A 22,895-nucleotide genomic window follows, 5' to 3' on the forward strand; every position below is an offset into this window, starting at 1 on the left:
ATAAGCAGAACCGCTGGCTACTGCAAGAGTCACATGCAGTTGCTCATAGAAGCGACTTGTCTGTGGCCGAGAACCAGAACAACTCTTCACCTCCCTTGTATTCTGGTACTGCTCAGTGTAACTAAAATAAGTGCTCAAGTGTGCCTGCTGGGAACTCGCTGCTTCACTTAACCGCATCCTCACAGAATGTGTGTGTGTATAGGTGCCAACTCCATGGGTGCTCAGCACCCACTGTAAGCCCCGTGGATCAGCACCTCCCCCTCTCTCCCAGCACCTCCCGTGCACTGCCATCAGCTGTTCAGTGGCATGCAGGAGGCGCTGGGGGAGGGGCAGAGAGGGGTGGGAAGGGGCAGAGTGGGAGCGGGAAGAGGTGCAGTGAGCATTTGGGGGAAGAGGTTGAATGGGGGCGGGTCCTGGGGCAGAGCTGGGGCGGGAAGAGGTGGGGTGGGGGTGGGCGTTTGGGGGAAGGGGTAGAGTGGAGGTTGAGCACCCTACCAAGAACTGAGGAAGTTGGCGCCTGTGTGTATGTGAGTTTGCGTGACTTCCCACGGGGGCACGAGGTATTGTGGGGGGAAGGGAAACCCACTGACTAAAACAGAAAGTAAGTGGTACAGGATAGCACAGGCTGTGAGCTAGCAATTCAAGGCAGAGTAGGGAAAGATTCCATCCCATAATATTCTGGAAAACTCTGTGGAAACTCTAAAGACCACTTTATTACACCCCCCTCCTCCTGCCCCAGACAGATGGGGTAGGGTCATGGGCCCCCCTTTCCAGCCCCCAGGAGCAGCAGCAGCAGCGTCCCTTTTCTCCCACAGAGCTGGCAGTGGGGACCTCCCCCTATTTACTTCGGCAGCCTCGGGGTCTCTGGGGGTATGGGAGGGGCAGGCATGCTGGGCTCTTACCCTCCTGCCCCCACCCCACAAAACCCCCTGCCGGGGAGGGCTGGCAGAGCCCCTGCTGCAGGGCTCAGAGTTAATGCCCCAGTGAGAGGCACCGTGCAGCTCCCTCCTCTCTGAGCGATTGTCTCACAGCCTGGACGAAGGGTGGCTGCCACATGCACCAATGTCAATAATGTCTGGAGCAGGTCAGAGCACCCTCATCCCTGGGCAGGGCCCACCATGATCCCTCCACCACTATCCTCTCCCCCCCAGGCAGGGTCGACCCTGACACCCTCCCTCCCCGATCCTTTCCGGGAAAACCAAGCACCTCCCCCACCCTCCCTGGACCCACCACAACGCCAAGCCCTTCCCCTCCTCTGGGCAGGGCGGCCAAGCCCAAGGCTGCCAACTTAAGCCCTTCCCTGCACCCTCAGCGAGTTTGCAGATGACACTAATCTGAGGGGAGAGGTAGATATGCTGGCGGGTAGGGATAGGGTCCAGAGTGACATAGACAGATTGGAGGATTGGTCCAAAAGAAGTCTGATGAGGTTCAACAAGTACAAGTGCAGAGTCCTGCACTGAGGACAGAAGAATCCCATGCACTGTTACAGTCTGGGGACCATCATAGAAGGCAATTAGGTTAGTCAGGCATGACTTGCCCTTGGTGAATCCATGCTGACTGTTCCTGATCACTTTCTTCTCCTCTAAGTGCTTCAGAATTGATTCCTTGAGGACCTGCTCCAGGATTTTTCCAGGGACTGAGGTGAGGCTGACTGGCCTGTAGTTCCCCGGATCCTCCTTCTTTCCGTTTTTAAAGATGGGCACTACATTAGCCTTTTTCCAGTCATCCAGGACCTCCCCGGATTGCCATGAGTTTTCAAAGATAATGGCCAACGGCTCTGCAATCACATCCACCAACTCCTTTAGCACCCTCGGATGCAGCGCATCCGGCCCCATGGACTTGTGCTCGTCCAGCTTTTCTAAATAGTCCCGAGCCACTTCTTTCTCCACAGAGGGCTGGTCACCTCCTCCCCATACTGTGCTGCCCAGTGCAGCAGTCTGGGAGCTGACCTTGTTCGTGAAGACAGAGGCAAAAAAAGCATTGAGTACATTAGCATTTTCCACATCCTCTGTCACTAGGTTGCCTCCCTCATTCAGTAAGGGGCCCACACTTTCCTTGACTTTCTTCTTGTTGCTAACATACCTGAAGAAACCCTTCTTGTTACTCTTAACATCTCTTGCTGACTGCATCTCCAAGTGTGATTTGGCCTTCCTGATTTCACTCCTTCATGCCTGAGCAATATTTTTATACTCCTCCCTGGTCATTTGTCCAATCTTCCACTTCTTGTAAGCTTCTTTTTTGTGTTTAAGATCAGCAAGGATTTCACTGTTAAGCCAAGCTGGTCGCCTGCCATATTTACTATTCTTTCTACACATGGGGAGGGTTTGTTCCTTCAACCTCAATAAGGATTCTTTAAAATACAGCCAGCTCTCCTGGACTCCTTTCCCCCTCATGTTATTCTCCCAGGGGATTCTGCCCATCAGTTCCCTGATGGAGTCAAAGTCTGCTTTTCTGAAGTCCAGGGTCCGTATTCTGCTGCTCTCCTTTCTTCCTTGTGTCAGGATCCTGAACTCGACCATCTCACGGTCACTGCCTCCCAGGTTCCAACCCACTTTTGCTTCCCCTACTAATTCTTCCCAGTTTGTGAACTGCAGATCAAGAAGACTTCTGCCCCTAGTTGGTTCCTCCAGCACTTGCACCAGGAAATTGTCCCCTACACTTTCCAAAAACTTCCTGGATTGTCTGTGCATCGCTGTATTGTTCTCCCAGCAGATAGCAGGGTGATTGAAGTCTCCCATGAGAACCAGGACCTGTGATCTAGTAACTTCTGTTAGTTGCTGGAAGAAAGCCTCGTCCACCTCATCCCCCTGGTCTGGTGGTCTATAGCAGACTCCCACCACGACATCCCCCTTGTTGCTCACACTTCTAAACTTAATCCAGAGACTCTCAGGTTTTTCTGCAGTTTCATACCGTAGCTCTGAGCAGTCATACTGCTCTCTTACATACAATGCAACTTCCCCACCTTTTCTGCCCTGCTGTCCTTCCTGAACAGTTTATATTCATCCATGACAGTACTCCAGTGATGTGAGTTATCCCACCAAGTCTCTGTTATTCCAATCACATCATAATTCCTTGACTGTGCCAGGACTTCCAGTTCTCCCTGCTTGTTTCCCAGGCTTCTTGCATTTGTGTATAGGCACTGTAAAGGTTATGATCTACTGAATCTATTCATCCTATTTGTATGCATGTCTCAATTTTGTATTCGAAGTTATGAATGTTGGCTGTGTACTTGCTTGATTTTTAAGTAGCCTTAATAAAGCATTTGGTCAGTTTCCTGAGAAAGGAATGTGCAAATTAAGTGCCCAATCGAGAAGCACTTAAGGGACAATGGATCTTGGAAGGCTCCAATCCACATAAGAAGTCTACCTGAGGGCGTTTAAGGTAGCATGTGAACCATGGCTGCTACCTGTAGGTTCTAAGTCATGCATGGACATGTGACTTGCCATTGTGACTCCAAAACTCCATCTTGTACCTGGAATTCTACACAGGGGGAGGGAGGGTCTCCACCCACAAAAGAAAGTCTATTTAACCTCCTGGGAGACCATTCCATTTTGTCTTCAGCTGGCTCAAGAGATAGCCTCTCCACCCCCAAGGATACCCGAAAGTAGGGTTACCATACGTCCGGATTTTCCCAGACATGTCCGGCTTTTGGGGGCTCAAATCCCCGTCCGGGGGGAAATCCCCAAAAGCCGGGCATGTCCGGGAAAATCGGGAGGGCTGGGTGGTGCTCGGCTGGGGCCGGCGGTGCGGGGCCGGTGCGGGGCCGGGGGCATGGTGCCGGGCCGGGAACTAGGGGCGCAGTGCCGGGCGCGGGGCCGGACGGGGAGCCGGGGGCGCGGTGCCGGGCCGGGGTCCGGGCTGGGAGCCGGTCAGCCGGGCCCGCGGGGAGCCGGGCCGGCGGGGAGCCGGGCCCGCGGGGAGCCGGGCCGGCGGGGAGCAGGTCAGCCGGGCCCGCGGGGAGCCGGGCCGGCGGGGAGCAGGTCAGCCGGGCCCGCGGGGAGCCGGGCCGGCGGGGAGCCGGTCAGCCGGGCCGGCGGGGAGCCGGTCAGCCGGGCCCGCGGGGAGCCGGGCCGGTGGGGAGCAGGTCAGCCGGGCCCGCGGGGAGCCGGGCCGGCGGGGAGCAGGTCAGCCGGGCCCGCGGGGAGCCCGGGGGTGCGCCGGGCCGCCGGGGGCCGGCAGTGCTGGGCGGGCTGGGGGTGGTCGGCCGGGGCCGGCACCCCAGGGCCCGAGCCGACCCAGGCTGGAGCCGCCGGGGGGCCAGCCTGGGCCGCGCCTCCTCCCCCCCACACCCCCCTTACCTGCTTCAGGCTTCCCGCGAATCAAATGTTCGCGGGAAGCAGGGGAGGGGGCGGAGACTTTTGGGAGGGGGCGGGGTTGGGGCGGGGGTATGGGCGGGGCTGGGGGCGGGGCCGGGGGCCGTGGAGTGTCCTCCATTTGGAGGCACAGAATATGGTAACCCTACCGAAAGAAACTGGAACAAAGGACAGTAACTACAGTGGGTGTGAGTGATTGCTGGACCTAGACTAGAAGGAGACTAGTCTGTAAAAGAAACTTACTGGAACACCACTGAGGGTGAAGTTTTATCTGTTTTCAGTTTTATTACTGTATTAGGCTCAGACTTGGGTGTTATATTTTATTTTACTTGGTAGGTCACTTTGTTCTGTCTGTTACTACTTGGAACCACTTAAATCCTACTTCCTGTATTTAATAAAATCACTTTTTACTTATTAATTAACCTGGAGTATGTATTAATACCCGAGTGGGCAAACAGCTGTGCATATCTCTCTATCAGTGTTATAGAGAGCAAACAATTTATGAGTTTACTCTGTATAAGCTTTATTCAGGGTAAAATGGATTTATCTGGGGTTTGGACCCCATTGGGAGTTGGGCATCTGAGTGTTAAAGAGAGGAACACTTCTTAAGCTGCTTTCAATTAAGCCTACAGCTGTTAGGGGATGTGGTTTTGACTCTCACTCTAGAAAACAGGAGCTGAGATCCCCAGGGTCAACCTGGGTTAGCACTAAAAGACATTCAATTCTGACAGGTTACTACAACTCTATCACCTTTTGGAACCATAGCATGTAATTCATTTTTGTGTGCCTGCTGCCTGCTTTAACTCTCTTATTTCATTTGCTAGTTAATAAACCTTTAGTTAGTTTATTACAGGATTGGCTACAAGCATTGTCTTTGGTGTGTGATCCAAGGTCCAGCTTGCCTGGCAAGATAGACTGGAATGCCCACAGAGACTGTGACTCCGCGGTAAGACTGTTGTAGTGCTTCAGTAATTCACTCTTCTTACTGGGTCAGTGAAAGCTAATCAGAGACCATACCACCAGTTTGGGGTCTCTGCCCTGAGGTTGGCACTCAGGGTTGTGGGCCGCTCCAGACAGCCTGACAGTGACCATTTGTCTCCAATATTCTCACTCTCAATTATGGGAATCTCTGATGATAAACGTATTCTTGTTTTCACTACAGTAGACCCTCAGAGCGGTTAACCACACACTTCATTTGGAACCAGAAATACGCAATAAGGCAGCAACAGAGACCATTCCTTGGCTAATGGCTGTGAGATTGCTTCAGCAGCTAGTTCTTTAGGTAGGATGAATTGCATTGAGCCCTGCCGTCTTGGAGACATCTAACTCGTCTTCAGGTCTGGAGAAGGTAAACAGTGACCACGAGTTCAGTCAGATCATCATCCAGTCTGTCTGCAGGTGTTTTTCAGGGTCATCCTCCTCCTCTCTCAGTCTGATTTGATGTCTGTTATAACAGAAGTTAAAGTCTTTTTTACATGGCGTTTAATGCCTATTTTGCTTCAGTCTTCAGGTTAATGGTTAATGGAGACCAGATACTCAGCACAATTAATATTAACAACCAGGGGGAAGGAACACAAGCCAAACTAGGGAATGATCAGGTTAAGGAATAGTTCTGTTATTATAGAAGTTAACCATTTTTTACCTGGATTAAGCAAGATTTGTTTGGGTTTTTTTTAGTGCTAAAAGTTGTATCTGGATTTCATGTGTATATATATATATATATATATATATATATATATATATATATATTACCTGACTGTTATTCTTTTGTTTTTATTTAGCGTTGGGGGATCTGTGTCTCTTGTGGGATTTGCGGGATCTAAGGTTTGTACGGGTCGGAGTGGGATGAAAACGCAAGAAACAATGCGGGAGCAGGAGGGCCTGCATATTGCAGAGCAGGACTAGAGCAGGATTAAAAAAATTGTCCCACGCAGGGCTCTCATACACATCCCAGGTCGTGCCATCAGCAACCTTGTCCCCAGTGGCTTTCCTAGGCCCAGACATACATGTCCTGCCTGACGCGTTTCAGCTCCGGAGTCCTGCTGACCAGGCAGCACGTCCCTGGGTTGTGCAATGGGAAGGCGTCACGTGCTCCCTGGGTAGAAGCAGCAGATTTTCGGTTCTTTTCTTCTTCTTTTTTATTTTCATTCCTGGGAAGCGAAGGGGGGGTGATGTGTGGGATGGGGCTGATGTGGGGGTTGGGGACACAGTTGCCTCCTTCCCGATGAAAGGTACTATCTACACGCTAGGTGTTATTGAGCCAAAGGAGCAGCTCCATTAACTGGTAGTAGGTTGTTATCCCCTATTGACCCAGTAACGAGGCCTGCTCTGATAGCAGGTGACACTGTCCCCAGCCCTGCGTTCATTTGGATAATTCAAGATGTAAGCAGAGTCAGAACGAGCTCTCCCCTGACCTTTGGTGGTGAGCTGTGGAAAAGGACTTCAGGGGCTGATTCTTTTGCATGGACACACCCACCCTGCCTAGCACGATGGGACAGTTTGCCCAAATGGTCACTTTGGCTGCTGAGAGATCCCCAGTCTCTTTGTTATTGGGGCAGGAGTAATAAAGAGTTGTTATCCTGGTTATGTGAATCAAGGACAGTAGAACTGTACTTGGCATTTTATGACTCAGGGACTCACCCTGAACTCACCAGCTCTCGCTAGGCAAGGGACATGGGTTCCAAACCCTGGTGAGCTGGTGGGGTGTTGTGTCGTGTCGTGTCTGGACTGTGCTTTTTGCTGCATAATAACAGAGCTAATTTAGAGTCAAGTAAGAGTCTTGTTTCATGCAGTAGAGCTGAAATCACTAATACCTAGTTTTAAGTATTAGATTTAGGCCTGGTCTACACTACGGGTTTAGATCGACTTTAGCAGCTTTAAATCAAATTAAGCCTGGACACGTCCACACGACGAAGCCCTTTCTTTCGACTTAAAGGGTCCTTTAAACCGGTTTCTTTACACCACCTTCGACGAGGGGATTAGCGATAAAATCGGCCTTTGTGGATCGGAATTGGGGTAGTGTGGACGGAATTTGACGTTATTGGCCTCCGGGAGCTATCCCACAGTGCTTCATTGTGACCGCTCTGGACAGCACTCTCAACTCAGATGCACTGACCAGGTAGACAGGAAAAGACCCGCGAACTTTTGAATTTCATTTCCTGTTTGCTCAGCGTGGAGAGCACAGGTGACCACGCAGAGCTCATCAGCACAGTTAACCATGATGGAGTCCCAGGATCGCAAAAGAGCTCCAGCATGGACTGAACGGGAGGTACGGGATCTGCTCGCCATATGGGGAGATGAATCAGTGCTAGCTGAACTCCGTAGCAGTAAAAGAAATGGCAAAGTATTAGAAAAGGTCTCCAAGGCCATGAAGGACCGAGGCCATAACAGGGACACACAGCAGTGCCGCGTGAAAATTAAGGAGCTACTGCAAGCCTACCACAAAGCCAGAGAAGCAAACGGAAGGTCCGGGGCAGAGCCGCAAACTTGCCGCTTCTACGCGGAGCTGCATGCCATTCTAGGGGGTGCAGCCACCACTACCCCAACCGTGTGCTATGACTCCGTCAATGGAGAAACACACAGGAAAGATGGTTCGGGGAACGAGGAAGATGAGGATGGAGGTACTGTAGGTAGCTCACAGCAGCAAGGAAGCGGAGAAACCGGTTTCCCCAACAGCCAGGATATGTTTGTGACCCTGGACCTGGAACCAGTAACCCCCGAACTCACCCAAGACCCTCAGGGCACACAGGAGACCTCTGGTGAGTGTACCTTTGTAAATATTTGTAAACATTACACATGGTTTAAAAGCAAGCGTGTTTAATGATTAATTTGCCCTGGCAATCGCGGCCAGTACAGCTACTGGAAAAGTCTGTTAACGTGTATGGGGATGGAGCGGAAATCCTCCAGGGACATCTCCAGAAAGCTCTCCTTCATGTACTCCAGGCCAGTAGCACGTAGTCTGGAATCATTGCATAACAAAGCATGGCAGCGTATGGTCCCGGTGTTTGCTGGCATGCAGACAATATCCATTCCTTATCTCTCTTTGTTATCCTCAGGAGAGTGATATGTTTCACGGTCACCTGGTTGAAATGGGGTGATTTTATTAAGGGGACATTCAGAGGTGCCTGTTCCAGCTCTTCTGAACAGAAATGTTCCCCGCTGTTAACCACGCAGTGCTGGGAGGGGTGAAGTGATCATCCCAGAGAATCGGGTGTGTGTGTGTGTGGGGTGGTTTACTTGGGTTTGTGCCGCATGTTAACCGGGAAACCGCAGCCCCTCCTTTTACATTGAAAACCGATTTTCAATGGCCAACCCAATTCATCCTTGATATGGGAAATGCGCTGCTGTTTGAAACCTTCCCCGCATGTTAAGAAGGTTAAAAAAAGCCAAAAGACTGTGGCCTACCATGGCTGCCTGAAAGCCGAAATATGTTGCCTGGGGCACTGCGTGAGTGATCTCTCATACCAAACCGGCAGGCAGAGGAAAAATGCGACCTTGTAATGAAAGAGTGTACCCATTGTTCTCTAAAATGTGTCTTTTTTAACCACCTCTCCCTTCTCCTCCACCAGCTGCAAATGTTTCTCCTTCGCAGAGGCTAGTGAACATTAGAAAGAGAAAACGGATTACGCGGGACGATATGTTCACGGAACTGCAGATGTCCTCCCACGCTGATAGAGCACAGCAGAATGCGTGGAGGCAGTCAATGTCAGACATGAGAAAAGCACAATATGAACGAGAGGAGAGGTGGCGGGCTGAATGGCGGGATGAAAAGAGCAAGTGGCGGGCTGAAGACGATAGGTGGCGTCAGCTTGCAGACAGACGGCAAGAGTCAATGCTCCGTCTGCTGGAGCATCAAACTGATATGCTCGAGCGTATGGTTGAGCTGCAGGAAAGGCAGCAGGAGCAGAGACCGCCGCTACAGCCCCTGTTTAACCAACAGCCCTCCTCCCCAAGTTCCATAGCCTCCTCACCCAGACGCCCAAGAACACGGTGGGGGGGCCTCCGGCCACCCAGTCACTCCACCCCAGATGATCGCCCAAGCATCAGAAGGCTGGCCTTCAATAAGAGTTAAAGTTTTAAAATGCACTGTGTCCTTTTCCATCCCTCCTCCCCCACCCATCCCAGGCTACCTTGGCAATTATCCCCCTACTTCTGTGAGGAATTAATAAAGAATGCATGAATGTGAGAAAACAATGACTTTATTGCCTCTGCAAGCGGTGCTCGAATTGGGGAGGGGAGAGTGGGGTGGTTGGTTTACAGGGAAGTAGAGTGAACCGGGTCGGGGGGTGGGGGGGTTGGAGGGTTCATCAAGGAGAAACAAACAGAAGTTTCACACAGTAGCCTGGCCAGTCACAAAACTCGTTTTCAAAGCTTCTCTGATGCGCACCGCGCCCTGCTGTGCTCTTCTAACCGCCCTGGTGTCTGGCTGCGCGTAATCAGCGGCCAGGCGAGTTGCCTCAACCTCCCACCCTGCCATAAATGTCTCCCCCTTACTCTCACAGATATTGTGGAGCGCACAGCAAGCAGCAATAACAATGGGGATATTCTTTTCGCTGAGGTCTGAGCGAGTCAGTAAGCTGCGCCAGCGTGCTTTTAAACGTCCAAATGCACATTCCACCACCATTCAGCACTTGCTCAGCCTATAGTTGAACAGGTCCTGACTACTGTCCAGGCTGCCTGTGTACGGCTTCATGAGCCATGGCATTAAGGGGTAGGCTGGGTCCCCAAGGATCACGATAGGCATTTCAACATCCCCAACGGTTACTTTCTGGTCCGGGAAGAAAGTCCCTTCCTCCAGCTTTCGAAACAGACCAGAGTTCCTGAAGACGTGAGCATCATGTACCTTTCCCGGCCATCCCACGTTGATGTTGGTGAAACGTCCCTTGTGATCCACCAGGGCTTGCAGCAGCATTGAAAAGTACCCCTTGCGGTTTACGTAGTCGGTGGCTTGGTGCTCTGGTGACAAGATAGGGATATGGGTTCCGTCTATGGCCCCACCACAGTTTGGGAATCCCATTGCAGCAAAACCATCCACTATTGCCTGCATTTTGCCCAGAGTCACTACCCTTGATATCACCAGGTCTTTCATTGCCCTGGCAAATTGGATCACAGCAGCCCCCACCGTAGATTTGCCCACTCCAAATTGATTCCCGACTGACCGGTAGCTGTCTGGTGTTGCAAGCTTCCACAGGGCTATCGCCACTCGCTTCTCAACTGTGAGGGCTGCTCTCATCTTGGTATCCTGGCGTATCAGGGCAGGGGAAAGCAAGTCACAAAGTTCCATGAAAGTGCCCTTACGCATGCGAAAGTTTCGCAGCCACTGGGAATCGTCCCACACCTGCAGCACGATGCGGTCCCACCAGTCTGTGCTTGTTTCCCGGGCCCAGAATCGGCGTTCCACAGCATGAACCTGCCCCAGTGACACCATGATTTCCACATTGCTGGGGCCTGTGCCTTGTGAGAGGTCTATGTCCATGTCAATTTCCTCATCACTCTCTTCGCTGTGCTGCAGTCGCCTCCTCGGCTGGTCCGGGTTTCGCCTTGGCATGTCCTGGCTCTGCATATACTCCAGGACAATGCGCATGGTGTTCATAGTGCTCATAATTGCCGCGGTGATCTGAGCGGGCTCCATGATCCCAGTGCTAGCTATGGCGCCTGGTCAGAAAAAAGGCGCGAAACTAGTATCTGACGGACTAGGGGAAGGAGGGAGGGCGGGCCGAGTGACGACATGGCGTACAGGTACAGGGAATTAAAATCAAGAAAGGTGGCTGTGCATCAGGGAGAAACACAAACAACTGTCACACAGAATGGTCCCCCCAAAGATTAAACTGAAAACCCTGGGCTTAGCAGGCCGTTGATTTCACGGAGGAAGGGGAAGCAAATGAATATAGAACAAATCTATTTTTTACATCTTAAGCTGGCAGCCGACGGTGCAGCATGAGTGATAGCCTCTGCAGTACGATGACGATGGATACCAGTCATAATATACCATCGTCTACCAAAAGGCAAGGGGCTGCTGCTGTGTAGCAATGCAGCCCCACGTCTGCCAGCCCTACGTCTGCCAGCACCCAGATCGCCCTCGGCCTCTTCTGGGTGCTTAGCAGACAATACTGGGCAATTGGCAGAAAATAGTATACTACAACTGATAGCCATCATCATCAAGACAGTAGCATGTCTGCCCAGGTGCCCATGATTGACAGCCACTGCAGTGTGATGACGACAGATACCAGTCATAACATACCATCTTCTACCAAAGGGCAAGGGGCTGGTGCAATGCAGCCCTATGGCTGCCAGCCCCATGGCTATTACTCATGCTACACCGTCTACCGCCAAAAGGCAGTTAGCAGCTGCTGCTGTGTAGCAATGCAGTCCCACGTCTGCCGGCACCCAGAGGACATATGGTGACGGTGAGCTCAGCTGAGCTGAGCGGGCTCCATGCTTGCCGTGGTATGTTGTCTGCACAGGTAACCCAGGTAAAAAGGCGCGAATCTATTGTCTGCCGTTGCTGTGACGGAGGGGGAGGGGCCTGACGACATGTACCCAGAACCTCCCGCGACACTGTTTTGCATCATCCGGGCATTGGGATCTCAACCCAGAATTCCAATGGGCAGCGGAGACTGCGGGAACTGTGGGATAGCTACCCATAGTGCAATGCTCCGGAAGTCGACGCTAGCCTCGGTACTGTGGACGCGGTCCGCCGACTAGAGCACTTAGAGCATTTTATGTGGGGACACACACAATCGGCTGTATACAACCGATTTCTATAAAACCGGCTTCTATAAATTCGAACTAATCTCGTAGTGTAGACATACCCTTAGTCTGTACTAGTTGTTCTGCTGCAAGAAGACTATCCAGGCGTGCCAGCAGGGAGGTTCCCCTACTAACAGCTGAACTCACCAAGAGCTGTGTTAAGTATGGGGGGGCCTGAGGACATATTGGTGAGCAGCCGGTAGGATGGCTAGTGGAGAGGACTGGAGCAGAACCCTGCAGAGGGGTGTGATAATAGGCTGTCAAGGGCCCCAGTGGTGGAAAGTGTAAGATGCTTCCATACCTCCCCCTCAACCCAGGCTGGGCGGTAAGCTTCTGAACTCCGGGGTTGCACTGACCAAGGACAGCAACTGTGAGTTGGGTGACTTCTGGGTTGCTGGACTTAAGAACACTGCCAAACTTACCTGGGGGTCTTTTGCTCATGGTTTGTGTTATGAATCCTGTTTGTGGTGTTTCCCCAACAAGATGCCACATTGTGTCCCTCCTTTATTAAAAGGTATTTGCTACACTCAGGGCATGTCTACACTATGAAATTAGTTCAATTTTATAGAAGTCGATCTTTAGAAAGCGATTTTATACAGTCGATCGTGTATGTCCCCACTAAGCGCAGTAGGTTGGTGGAGTGTGTCCTCAATACCATGGCTAGCATTGACTCATGGAGTGGTGCACTGTGGGTAGCTATCTCTCAGTCCCCAATGCCTGATGGAGCAAAAACATTGTCGCTGTTGGTTTTGGGTACATGTCGTCAGTCTCCCTTCCCTCCCCCCTTGAAAACAATAGCAAACAATCATTTCACAACTTTTTTTCTTGGTTACCTGTGCAGACGCCATAGCATACCAAGCATGTAGCCCGCTCAGCTCAGCGCTGCTGTTGTGAGCATTGTAAACACCTTGCACATTATCCAGCAGTATGTGCAGAACCTGGCTAGGAGCTGTCAGCACGAGGACGATTGTGAGGAGGACACGGACACAGACGTTCCTGAAAGCACGGGATGTGACAACTGGGACATCATGGCGGCAGTGGGGCAGGTTGATACAGTGGAACGCCGATTCTGGGCCCGGCAAACAAGCACAGACTGGTGGGACCGCATAGTGTTGCGGGTATGGGATGCTCCCTGCTGCCGTAGGTAGTGGGACCCCCCCACAACTGCTCAGCTGCCGTGGAGAGCGGGGGACTTTGAAGTGGGGCAGCGGCAGTGGGGGACCCCGGAGCTCCAGCAGCAGTGGGCACTGAGCTGAACCCGCCTCCCCATTTTGTCAGTATATTTTTAGTGACAGTCAGGACAGGTCACAGGCTTCCGTGAATTGTTTATTGCCTGCAACATGGCCGTAATTTTTACTAAAAATATCTTAGCCTTATTCATGGTCAGAAGCTTTCGAATCGTGGTTGTGGGGTTTCCCAGATTACTGCCAGGTTCCTTTCCCCTTTTTATTAAAAGTTCTTTGTTATACACAGACTCAGTGCTTGTGAGAGGGGATGTGTTGCCTCTTAGAGGCACCTGGGGTGGTCTGAAGTTTTCCCAGATTACTGGGTGGGGGTGTGACGGGTTCAATCACAGTGATCCCCTTGGGACTGTCACCTGATCTGCTGAAATTACCTCTGAGCCTCTTTTCTCTGCCAGCTTGGGTCTCCAGAACCCTGCCTTGTTGAGCCAGACACACTAGCCTGCTGCAACACAGACCCAGGGTCTGGGCCATGTCCCCATAGCTGCGGATTTTTATTAAAAACAGCTCAGCAGGTTACCTGTCTCCAGCACCCAGACACCGATCTCCCAGTGGGATCCAAACCCAAAATAAATCAGTTTTACTCTGTATACAACTTATACAGGGTAAATTCATCATTTTTTCACCCTCTCTATCACTGATAGAGAGCTATGCACAGCTGTTTGCTCCCCCAGGTATTAATCACTTACTGTGGGTTTATTAATAAACAAAAGTGATTTTATTAATTAGAAAGAGGAGCATTTAAGTGGTTTCAAGTAATAACCAAGTAATAACCAAGAACAAAGTAAGTTACACAGCAAAATAAAACAAATTACACAAGTCTCAGCCTAATACCTGTAATCAGTTTCTTAATGTAATATCTCACCCTCAAAGATGTTCCAATAAGTTTCTTTCACAGACTTCTTCCTAGTCTGGGCCCAATCCTTTCCCCTGGTACAGTCTCTGTTAGTTCCAGTAGACATCTCAGGTGGTAAGCAGGGGTTTTCTCATGACCGGCAGCGCTTTGTCCTGCTCCACCCCCTTTTATAGTTTTGGCACAAAGGGGAATCTTTTGTCTCTCTGGGTCCCTACCCCTCCTGCTAAATGGAAAAGTACCAGATTTAAGATGGATTTTGTTATCAGGTGACATGGGCACAAGTCACTGTAAGACCCCTCGTCTCCATTCCCCATGGGCTGGCCCACACGTACACAGGGAGGCTTTCCAATAACTAAGGCCATTTACAACTGATTGTTTCTGGAGCACCCTTAATGGGTGCATACACACTTTGTATGTTTTTCAGTGATACAAGTTTATATCTTATTCTCCTAACTTCAGATATAGAAATAACACATGCAAACAAATAGGATGAACACACTTAGCAGATGATAAGCTTTCTAAAAACACCATGCAAGGGGTATTTAGCGTAAAGTATATTTCAATTATGTCATATTCATAAGCATATTTCCATAAAGCATATGGAGTGCAACATCACAGGGGGCTCCAGCTGGTTCTGTTTTGTATTGGAATCCCCTAGGTGTTGAACCCAGCCCTGGTTGATGCTGACTCCACCTGGCAGAAGGGTTACTCCTGGCAAGAAAAGCAGAAAAATGACAATAGATTCCAAGACCACTGAGAGTGTAATGGGCAAACTGGCGGGTTGTATCTGGGAGGCGACACACAAAGCCCCTGGAGCCTGACCCATAGGGATAATGGAGCCACGGGAAATTCTTCACAGTGCTGACTGCTCATTGGGGATGATCCGTCTGCACTGACAAGGATTCAATCCCAGGGGAAAATCTATTCAGATCATTACACTGCAAGAGCCAATGCCTGCCTAGTCCACAGTGAGTGACCCCTGGAGCTCTCAGGAGAGCCAAGGGAAGGGAACGCGGAGATGCCAGGACAGGACATTCTGTTCTGGTGCCCAAGACATCTAGGATACTCCTCGACAGTGACCAACTCACTAACACTTGCAGTGATGTTCACAGTTGGCTCATAACCATCCTGCATCATTCGGGGGCAAATCACCTTTACAGCAGTGATGAGACCCAGCTAGAGATGACTGTGTCACAGGCTGATACTGGAACAGAGCAGAGGACCTCTTACCGTCTTGGTGCTGGTGGTGGGGACAGCAGACATGGATAGATCGGATGTCTGAGATTTCGTGCTGAACATTCGGAATCCCTTGATCCATCTCCTGTACTCCTCTCTCACCTGGAGAGGGAGGGACACGGTCACTGCACTATGTAACTAACTCGGAGAAGATCAGACATGGCCACCGCAAGGCCAGTGAAGGTGCTGGGTGGGAGCTGACGGGGCGTGGGCATTACCTGGCGATTGAGGAGACAGTGCACCAGGAAGATGAAGGCTCCCTGCAGGCTGTTGACGATGGTGAATAAATACGCCATGACCGTGGCTGCTGGGCCGACTTGGAGGAGACCAAGGCTCCATGTGCAGCCCAGAATGAAGAGCTGGGCGATGGCTTTAAAGGTCAGTAACCTGGATAAAGGCAGATGGAGAGATCCCGTTACAATAACCCTATGGAGAGCAATTGGGTCGGGAGGATCTGGGCAGAGTGGGATGGAGCTACCGTCCCTGGCTTTCCTGTGTGGGACAGGTTTACTGTCAATGCAAACACTATGGGAATTTGTTCCAATGGATCCTAGATATGCTGTTCCCCTTCTGCAATCCCTCACACCCTCCCAGTGCCAAGGACCCTCCAAACCAAGACATCTGACCCTCCAGGATTGTTTTGTTGCCTTCTCACCTGTGGTCTCTGAGGGTGGACACATCTGCATTGAGGGAGGAGAGACTGTTTCTCAGGATCCACAGGGTCAGCACAAAGAACGTTATATTTATCTGTGGGATGAGTGGGAAATATTTCCTGTAAAACATCCCATCCGGGGCCGGTGACTCCAGCAGAGGCAGAGAACGATCCCAGGGGAACGAGCCGAACACTGCAGAACCGGGGACTGCTCATTTCCGGTGGGAATCATCCCCTCTCCTGTAATATCCCCTGGCAGCTCTCGGTCCCTCCCCATGCGTGGAGCTGACAGCACAGCCAGGGCTGAGATGGATCAATGGGATCACAGAGGCCAGATACTGCTCAGAGTTAAATATGGAGCCTCTCCACTGGAGGCAGGAGTTAGTCTGGGTTTACACTGGTGTAACTGAGAGCAGGGTCTGGCTCAGAGATTCCAGATTCTGTCTCTAGAATACTTCCTGCCACGTTCACGCTGTAAGAAATCCCGCCCCCCCCCCCCAACTTCCCCAGGTGGTTGGGAGGAATATGTAGGGACATTTGTTTCCCCCCCTACAAAAACCACTGCAGAGTGTAGCCCTCTCCCTTCCTCGTTCCTTGGGTCAGTAACTAGACTAGATCAAACTCTTCTGTCTTCACTTGACAAAACTCCTACTGACGTCCATGGGAGCTGTGCCCGAGTAAAGGCTGTAGGCCTGGGGATACAGCACAGGGACTCATCCCGGGACTGACCACAGCAGATGAGCCAGGTGGGACCTAACTGGGTCTTTCCTTGTGTTTTATGGGCTACGTTCTCCTCCCTGCTTCACTGAAATCAATGGCGTCGCAGAGGTGAGAGGAGAATGGGCCCTGTGGTTCTGGGAGGTACCCACCAGGATTATGGCACAGACTGGACCCAGGAAGCTCCAACGAAAGCCTCTCTCCGGGCTGAGCCAGCAGCTAGCGGGAGGGAGGAAGAAGAAGGTGATTTAATGGGATTACTGCCCGTTTTCAGCCCCGGGGCAGAGAGGGGGGGTCACAGGGCAGCTGGCTCTCAAAAGCGAGATGGATCTCAGCCTGCCTGGGACATGGCCGACTCTCTTGCGGGCAGCAGGTAAACAGCCCTTCCCATGTACCTCAGCATCTCCTGCTTTCAGCCACCACTTCCTCTTCTACCTCCTCAAATGACCCTTTCTGGTGGATGGGCGCAGTATTGCTGGAGGGCCAGACATGCAGCGGATGGACGTTGGCCTCGCTGCACTGAAGGAAGTGGAGCTGCCCTGATTTACACCAGCTGAGGATCTGGCCTGGGGTGTCTAGAACACGCCACGCCCTGTTTTAGTGAGTCGCTCACTTTAGAGAGGGGATCCTCAGGGATCTGCACACGGGAAGAAGGTGCATTTGTTTCCTGCCCACCAGCCCTATAAACCCAGCCTGGGAGCTGGGAGTCAAGCTGGGATCTTTCTGGCTTGTTCTTCTGCATCATCAGTGGGGTGAGGAGTGTAGATGTCTGATAGGTGGGCAACTCAACTACAGCACTCGGGGCAGCTTAGTGTCCGTGGGGATGGGAAGGGTCCCAGGGGGACATTCAGCTCCCAGGCAGGGTGAGCCGGGAAATCTCGGTTCAAGTCAGACCTGGGGTGAGCCGGACAAGTGCATGGAAGCCACATCCCAGCTCCCCTTCGGGATGGGCGCTGCACGTACTGTTTGGAAGTTCCGTAGCCATCAGGATTCACCGCTGCAGAAATAGCCACCACCAGGGCTGGGAATCCGTAGCCGAACGGGTACATGAATCTCTTCTTGAACCGGCTGGCGCTGGTGTAATTCACGACCTTCAGGTTCCTGACGGTGAGGAAGAGGTGCAGCCCCTCCAGCAACATCCAGGAGAAGCAGGCCAGGAAGAGGTAGTGTAGGAGCCCAGCAATGACAGCACACGCCATCTGGGGGAGACAGAGAGCCCAGGGACACTGCGGTGGGGAAGGGAAATGCTGAGCATGGGGGAGACCTGCCAGGGGTGGTCACACTGGGATTCTTGTTAGCAGAGCTCTCCAGTTATAGCGCTCTGTGACCCAGGGACGGCAGGTTCCTCGGTCTATGGAGGGTCCTGCAGGTGCACATTGCTGATGCAGGAAGGGAGCAGAGATTAGTGGTTAGAGCAGGAGAACAGGGCTCAGGGGATCCAGTTTCTGTTCACAGCCCTGCCACAGAGTCCCTGGGTGACCAGGGGGAAGTCACGTAGGAGAGGAATCGAGGCACAGGGAGCCTGTGACATAGGGATAGAACTGGCTGAACTCCAGGGGTTGGGGACACTCAGAGCACTGTGCCCAGTGTGAAGGGATCTAACGGGGAGTGGAAACATCCCCCCGGAAATCCCCACTGTGTCCTGCACAGCCCAGAATCCAGGGAGCACAAAGGGGTTCAAAGCCACACACCCCAGCCCTGCTGCGAGTGGAGGAACAGAGCAGGGGAGAATCAGGACGTACCTGACTGCTGGGGTGGGTCACGGTAGCGAGGAAGAGCAGGTCGGCCAGGAAGAGGCAGAGGCAGAGCTGCAGGTGGAGGGAGGTGCTGATGTTGCGGATGGAGCGGCACAGGAGGAAGGTGAGGATGGCGAGGAAGAGGCACAGCAGAGAGAGGGTCAGTCCCACGTAGGTGATGATGTTGAGACTGAGAGTCGCTTCCTGGGGACAGGAAAGGAAAAGCCCTGGGAGCAAAAAGAGTCCAGGGGTTCAGGTGCCACGTCCCGTGTGTTCCCAGGGGGCATCAGGCATCACAGCCTCTCCCAGTTCAGGGGGCTGCAGTGCTCTCAGAGGGGGAGCCCTTTACAAAGGGGGTCCACTGAGGCTGACTCAGGGCCCCACTGGGACCTGAAGCCAAGTGGGACTAGAACCCTTTTTCTTCCTTCTTCGCTCCTGCTCCCCCATCCCTCCATTACAGATGCCAGGGAACAACATTGTCACAAGCCCACGGCTGCCTAAGCTGTCTCTAGGCTGCATCCGGCAGCTGCTCAGAAATGTCTGGCAGGGCAGGGACAGAGCCCAGATCCTGCTGCCTGAAAAACTCAGGTCACTGACAGATGAGTTGAAGGAGAATCCCCATTAACGGTTAGCAGTATACAGGGGCGGCTCCAGTGTCTGCGTGCAAATGCCCCCTACTGGTGTGAGTGCACATTTGTGTTTGTCCACCCACATGCGCCCTCTAGTGTTCAGAACTGTTGTTGTTCCTCAGAGGTGCTATACTGCCAGGGGTGGCTCTACCGGTATGTATTTTGCTTGACTGCCGCCCTCACGGCAACCGGCACGCCGCCCCCCGTGGCTTGTCGCCCCAGGCACCCGCTGGCTGCGCTGGTGCCTGGAGCCGCCCCTGGTTATTAAATACAGACAGTAGGATTTAAGTGGTTCAAAGTAGTAACAGACAGAACAAAGTAAGTCACAAGCAAAATAAAATAAAATGCGCAAATCTATGTCTAATCAAACTGAATACAGATAATCTCACCCTCGGAGATGCTTCAGTAAATTTTTTCTCAGACTGGAAACCTTCCAGGTCTGGCACAATTCTTTCCCCTGGTACAGCTCTTGTTCCAGCTCAGGTGATAGCTAGGGGATTCTTCATGATGGCTCCTCTCTCCCCTCTGTTCTCTTCCCCCCTTTATATATCTTTTGCATAAGGCGGTAACCCTTTGTCCCTCTGGGTTTCCACCCCCCCTCACTGGAAAAGCATCAGGTTGAAGATGGATTCCAGTTCAGGTGACATGATCACATGTCACTGCAAGACTTCATTGCCCACTTGCCAGCACACACATATATAGGAAGACTAACAGGTAAACACAGCCATCTGCAGACAATGGTCCTTGTTAACGGGAGTCATCAAGATTCCAAACCATCATTAATGGCCCACACTTTACACAATTACAATAGGCCCTCAGAGTTACATTTTATATTTCTAGTTTTAGATACAAGAGTGGTACATTTATACAAATCAGATGATCACACTCAGTAGATTATAAGCTTTGTAATGATACCTTACAAGAGACCTTTTGCATGAAGCATATCCCAGTTACATTATATTCACTTATTATCAAGTTTTTATAAAACCATATAGACTGCACAACCTCACAGAGGCTAAGACTTTTCAGCTTGGAAAAGAGGAGACTAAGGGGGGATATGATAGAGGTATATAAAATCATGAGTGGTGTGGAGAAAGTGAAACATGCCCGCATACACAGGAGCACATACACCACACACCCACTCTGATTGCATCTCCCAGTGCAGCTCTCCCTCGACTCTCAGAGCATTGGCTGGATTTAACCCTAGCTCCAGATTTGGGTTTACCCCATAAGAACACAAGAACATAAGAATGGCCATACTGGGTCAGACCAAAGGTCCATCCAGCCCAGTATCCTGTCTACCGACAGTGGCCAATGCCAGGTGCCCCAGAGGGAGTGAACCTAACAGGTAATGATCACGTGATCTCTCTCCTGACATCCATCTCCACCCCCTGACAAACAGAGGCTAGGGACACCATTCCTTACCCATCCTGGCTAATAGCCATTAATGGACTTAACTACCATGAATTTCAGGCAGCTTCACCCGGTTTGCCAACTGGCGATTCATTCACCGCGCCCGGCTGAATTGCGTCCCGCTCAACGGTGCCATCCACCATGGGAACCGGGACAAACGCTGCAGGAAGTGCGGGTACGTCAACGAAACCCTGCCCCAAGTCCTATGTTGCTGCAAGCCCCACACCAGAGCCTGGCAGCTACGCCACAACGCCGTCCAGGACCGTCTAGTGAAGGCCATCAACCCGCGTCTGGGAGAGATCACTGTCAACCGCACCGTCCCCGGCACCGACAGCCCGCTGCGCCCAGACATCGTCGTCACGGACGAGGTGGGAAAAAAGATCATCCTGGTCGACGTAGCGATTCCGTTTGAGAACAGGACCCCGGCTTTCCGCGAAGCCCGAGCCCGCAAGCTCAAAAAATACTCCCCCCTGGCTGACACCCTGCGGACTAAGGGCTACGAGGTGCACGTCGACGCTCTGCTCGTTGGGGCCCTGGGACCCGTGTAACGAACGCGTGCTGAGGACCTGTGGGGTGGGCCGTCATTATGCACGGCTCATGAGACGCCTAATGGTCTCGGACACTATCTGTTGGTCTCGGGACATCTACATCGACCACATCACCAGCCACCGCCAATACCGAGAGTGAGCCGGGGAGACCTCGTGCACCCACACACACTCCCTGCTGGACTTTATCCCCTGAGCCCTGAACCCACCAAACCTGGCTGAATCCCGCCACGTGAGGGTCACCCCATCCCCATTACCCAGCCCGCTTACTTATACCCATGACTGTCTCTACCTCCCATATGGGTGATAGACCCTCACCGCTTATCGACTGTCTCCTGATCCCGCCCACCGGTTACCCACCCCTCATTGGGGACATTGCAGTGTGTATATACTATGTGTGCTGCCCAGCCCCAAAACACCAACATACCCCCTTACTCTGCATGTTACCCCCAATGACCAATGACTAACGCTTCAAATTTTCTGTATCGTTTATTTTTTCTAAATATTCTCTAATAAAATTTAAATCTGTTCTTATCAGTTTAATCCAGTTCTCTTTTAAACCCTGTTATAGTCCTAGCCTTCACAACCTCCTCAGGCGAGGAGTTCCACAAGTTGACTGTGCGCTGTGTGAAGAAGAACTTCCTTTTATTTGTTTGAAACCTGCTGCCCATTAATTTCATTTGATGACCCCTAGTTCTTGTATTATGGGAATAAGTAAATAACTTTTCCTTATCCACTTTCTCCACATCACTCATGACTTTATATACCTCTATCATATCCCCCCTTAGTCTCCTCTTTTATTTATTTATTTATATTTGCTGCTGTCTCTTGAGCAATTATCAATTTGTTAATTTACTGGCTTCCTACTGCTGCCTCTGACAGCCTCAATGGTCGTTAGAAGAATCTCGTTTTCTCCCTGCCGTTCCTCGTAATTATGTTAAACTAGAAACCTCCACAAAGGGCCGAGATGGTCAAATATATATATATATATATATATATATATATATATATAAAATCGATTACATCCCCGCCCCTTCTGGCAATAACAAATCGAGTTAAAGACCATGAGTGCAGCTTTTGCTTAATTTAATTTCTTTTAATAGGCAGGAAAAAAAATAAGAATAATTTTTAAAAATAAGAAGAATCCAAACCCTGGATTTATTGGAAAAAAAGAAATAAAGGAACGAAAAAAGAATAAAAAGAAATAACATAAAATTCCATATTAAAGTGGTTAGTAAAAAACAAACAAAAACCAAACAAACATACCCAAGAGATTACTATTGCTAATGTTAAAAAGCTTCTTTATATAGATAGATAGATATGTGTAGACATAAATATATATATAAACAAATCGGGGCTGGTTTTTTTAGTTGTGCGTCGTCTCGTTAGCAGAGCGTTCCAGGGGTTAACAGAGAGGACAAGCCGGGAGGAATGAGACAAAGTCAAAGAAAATGAATGTGGGCACTTTAAACCGGGCTTTTACTAAAAGAACCCAAGAGGTTGAGGAGCTCCTGCCTGGGGTGTGGGAAAGAATTCTGAATCGGCACCATGGTAAAGCAGGTGCTTCACTTTAAGCATGTGCTTCTGTTCTAATGTGTGAAGTCTCCTTGTGTACTAATGATCAGTAATAATAAACAAGATTATTTCATGAATACTGGTAAGGCCTGTGAGGATGGTGAAAGGATTCGCAAACCTGCCCTGTAGTGACAGACTCCAGGAGCTCAGTTGGATTAGCAGAGACAGGGAAGGGGTGACTGGGTCAGTCTATAGGGACTGTGATCATGGGCTCTTCAGTCTCGCAGCCAAAG

At 51.2% G+C, this 22,895-nt stretch overlaps 2 protein-coding genes across 2 annotated transcripts in view; one reads left to right on the forward strand and one right to left on the reverse strand.

The window, feature by feature from the left end:
• Positions 1-7,368: 7,368 nt before the first annotated feature.
• LOC128828113 (uncharacterized) lies at positions 7,369-9,387 on the forward strand. The gene is made up of 2 exons (XM_054012496.1): positions 7,369-8,071; positions 8,882-9,387. The coding sequence occupies exons 1-2, from the start codon at positions 7,531-7,533 to the stop codon at positions 9,382-9,384; spliced, it is 1,044 nt and encodes a 347-aa protein (XP_053868471.1). The 5' UTR covers positions 7,369-7,530; the 3' UTR covers positions 9,385-9,387.
• A 4,724-nt stretch (positions 9,388-14,111) lies between these two features.
• Positions 14,112-22,895, reverse strand: part of LOC128828471 (uncharacterized) — a gene marked incomplete at its 5' end in the record, with an annotated part of 134,817 nt that continues 126,033 nt past the window's right edge. Inside the window, 7 exons of the mRNA XM_054013169.1 lie at positions 14,112-14,870; positions 15,390-15,497; positions 15,614-15,782; positions 16,051-16,142; positions 16,917-16,983; positions 17,728-17,963; positions 18,507-18,704. Coding sequence (XP_053869144.1) covers positions 14,865-14,870; positions 15,390-15,497; positions 15,614-15,782; positions 16,051-16,142; positions 16,917-16,983; positions 17,728-17,963; positions 18,507-18,704 — 876 coding nt within the window. The remainder of the gene's footprint in view (positions 14,871-15,389; positions 15,498-15,613; positions 15,783-16,050; positions 16,143-16,916; positions 16,984-17,727; positions 17,964-18,506; positions 18,705-22,895) is intronic.

Source organism: Malaclemys terrapin, chromosome 23 (genome assembly GCF_027887155.1).
Source record: "Malaclemys terrapin pileata isolate rMalTer1 chromosome 23, rMalTer1.hap1, whole genome shotgun sequence".
NCBI classification, from domain to species: domain Eukaryota; kingdom Metazoa; phylum Chordata; order Testudines; family Emydidae; genus Malaclemys; species Malaclemys terrapin.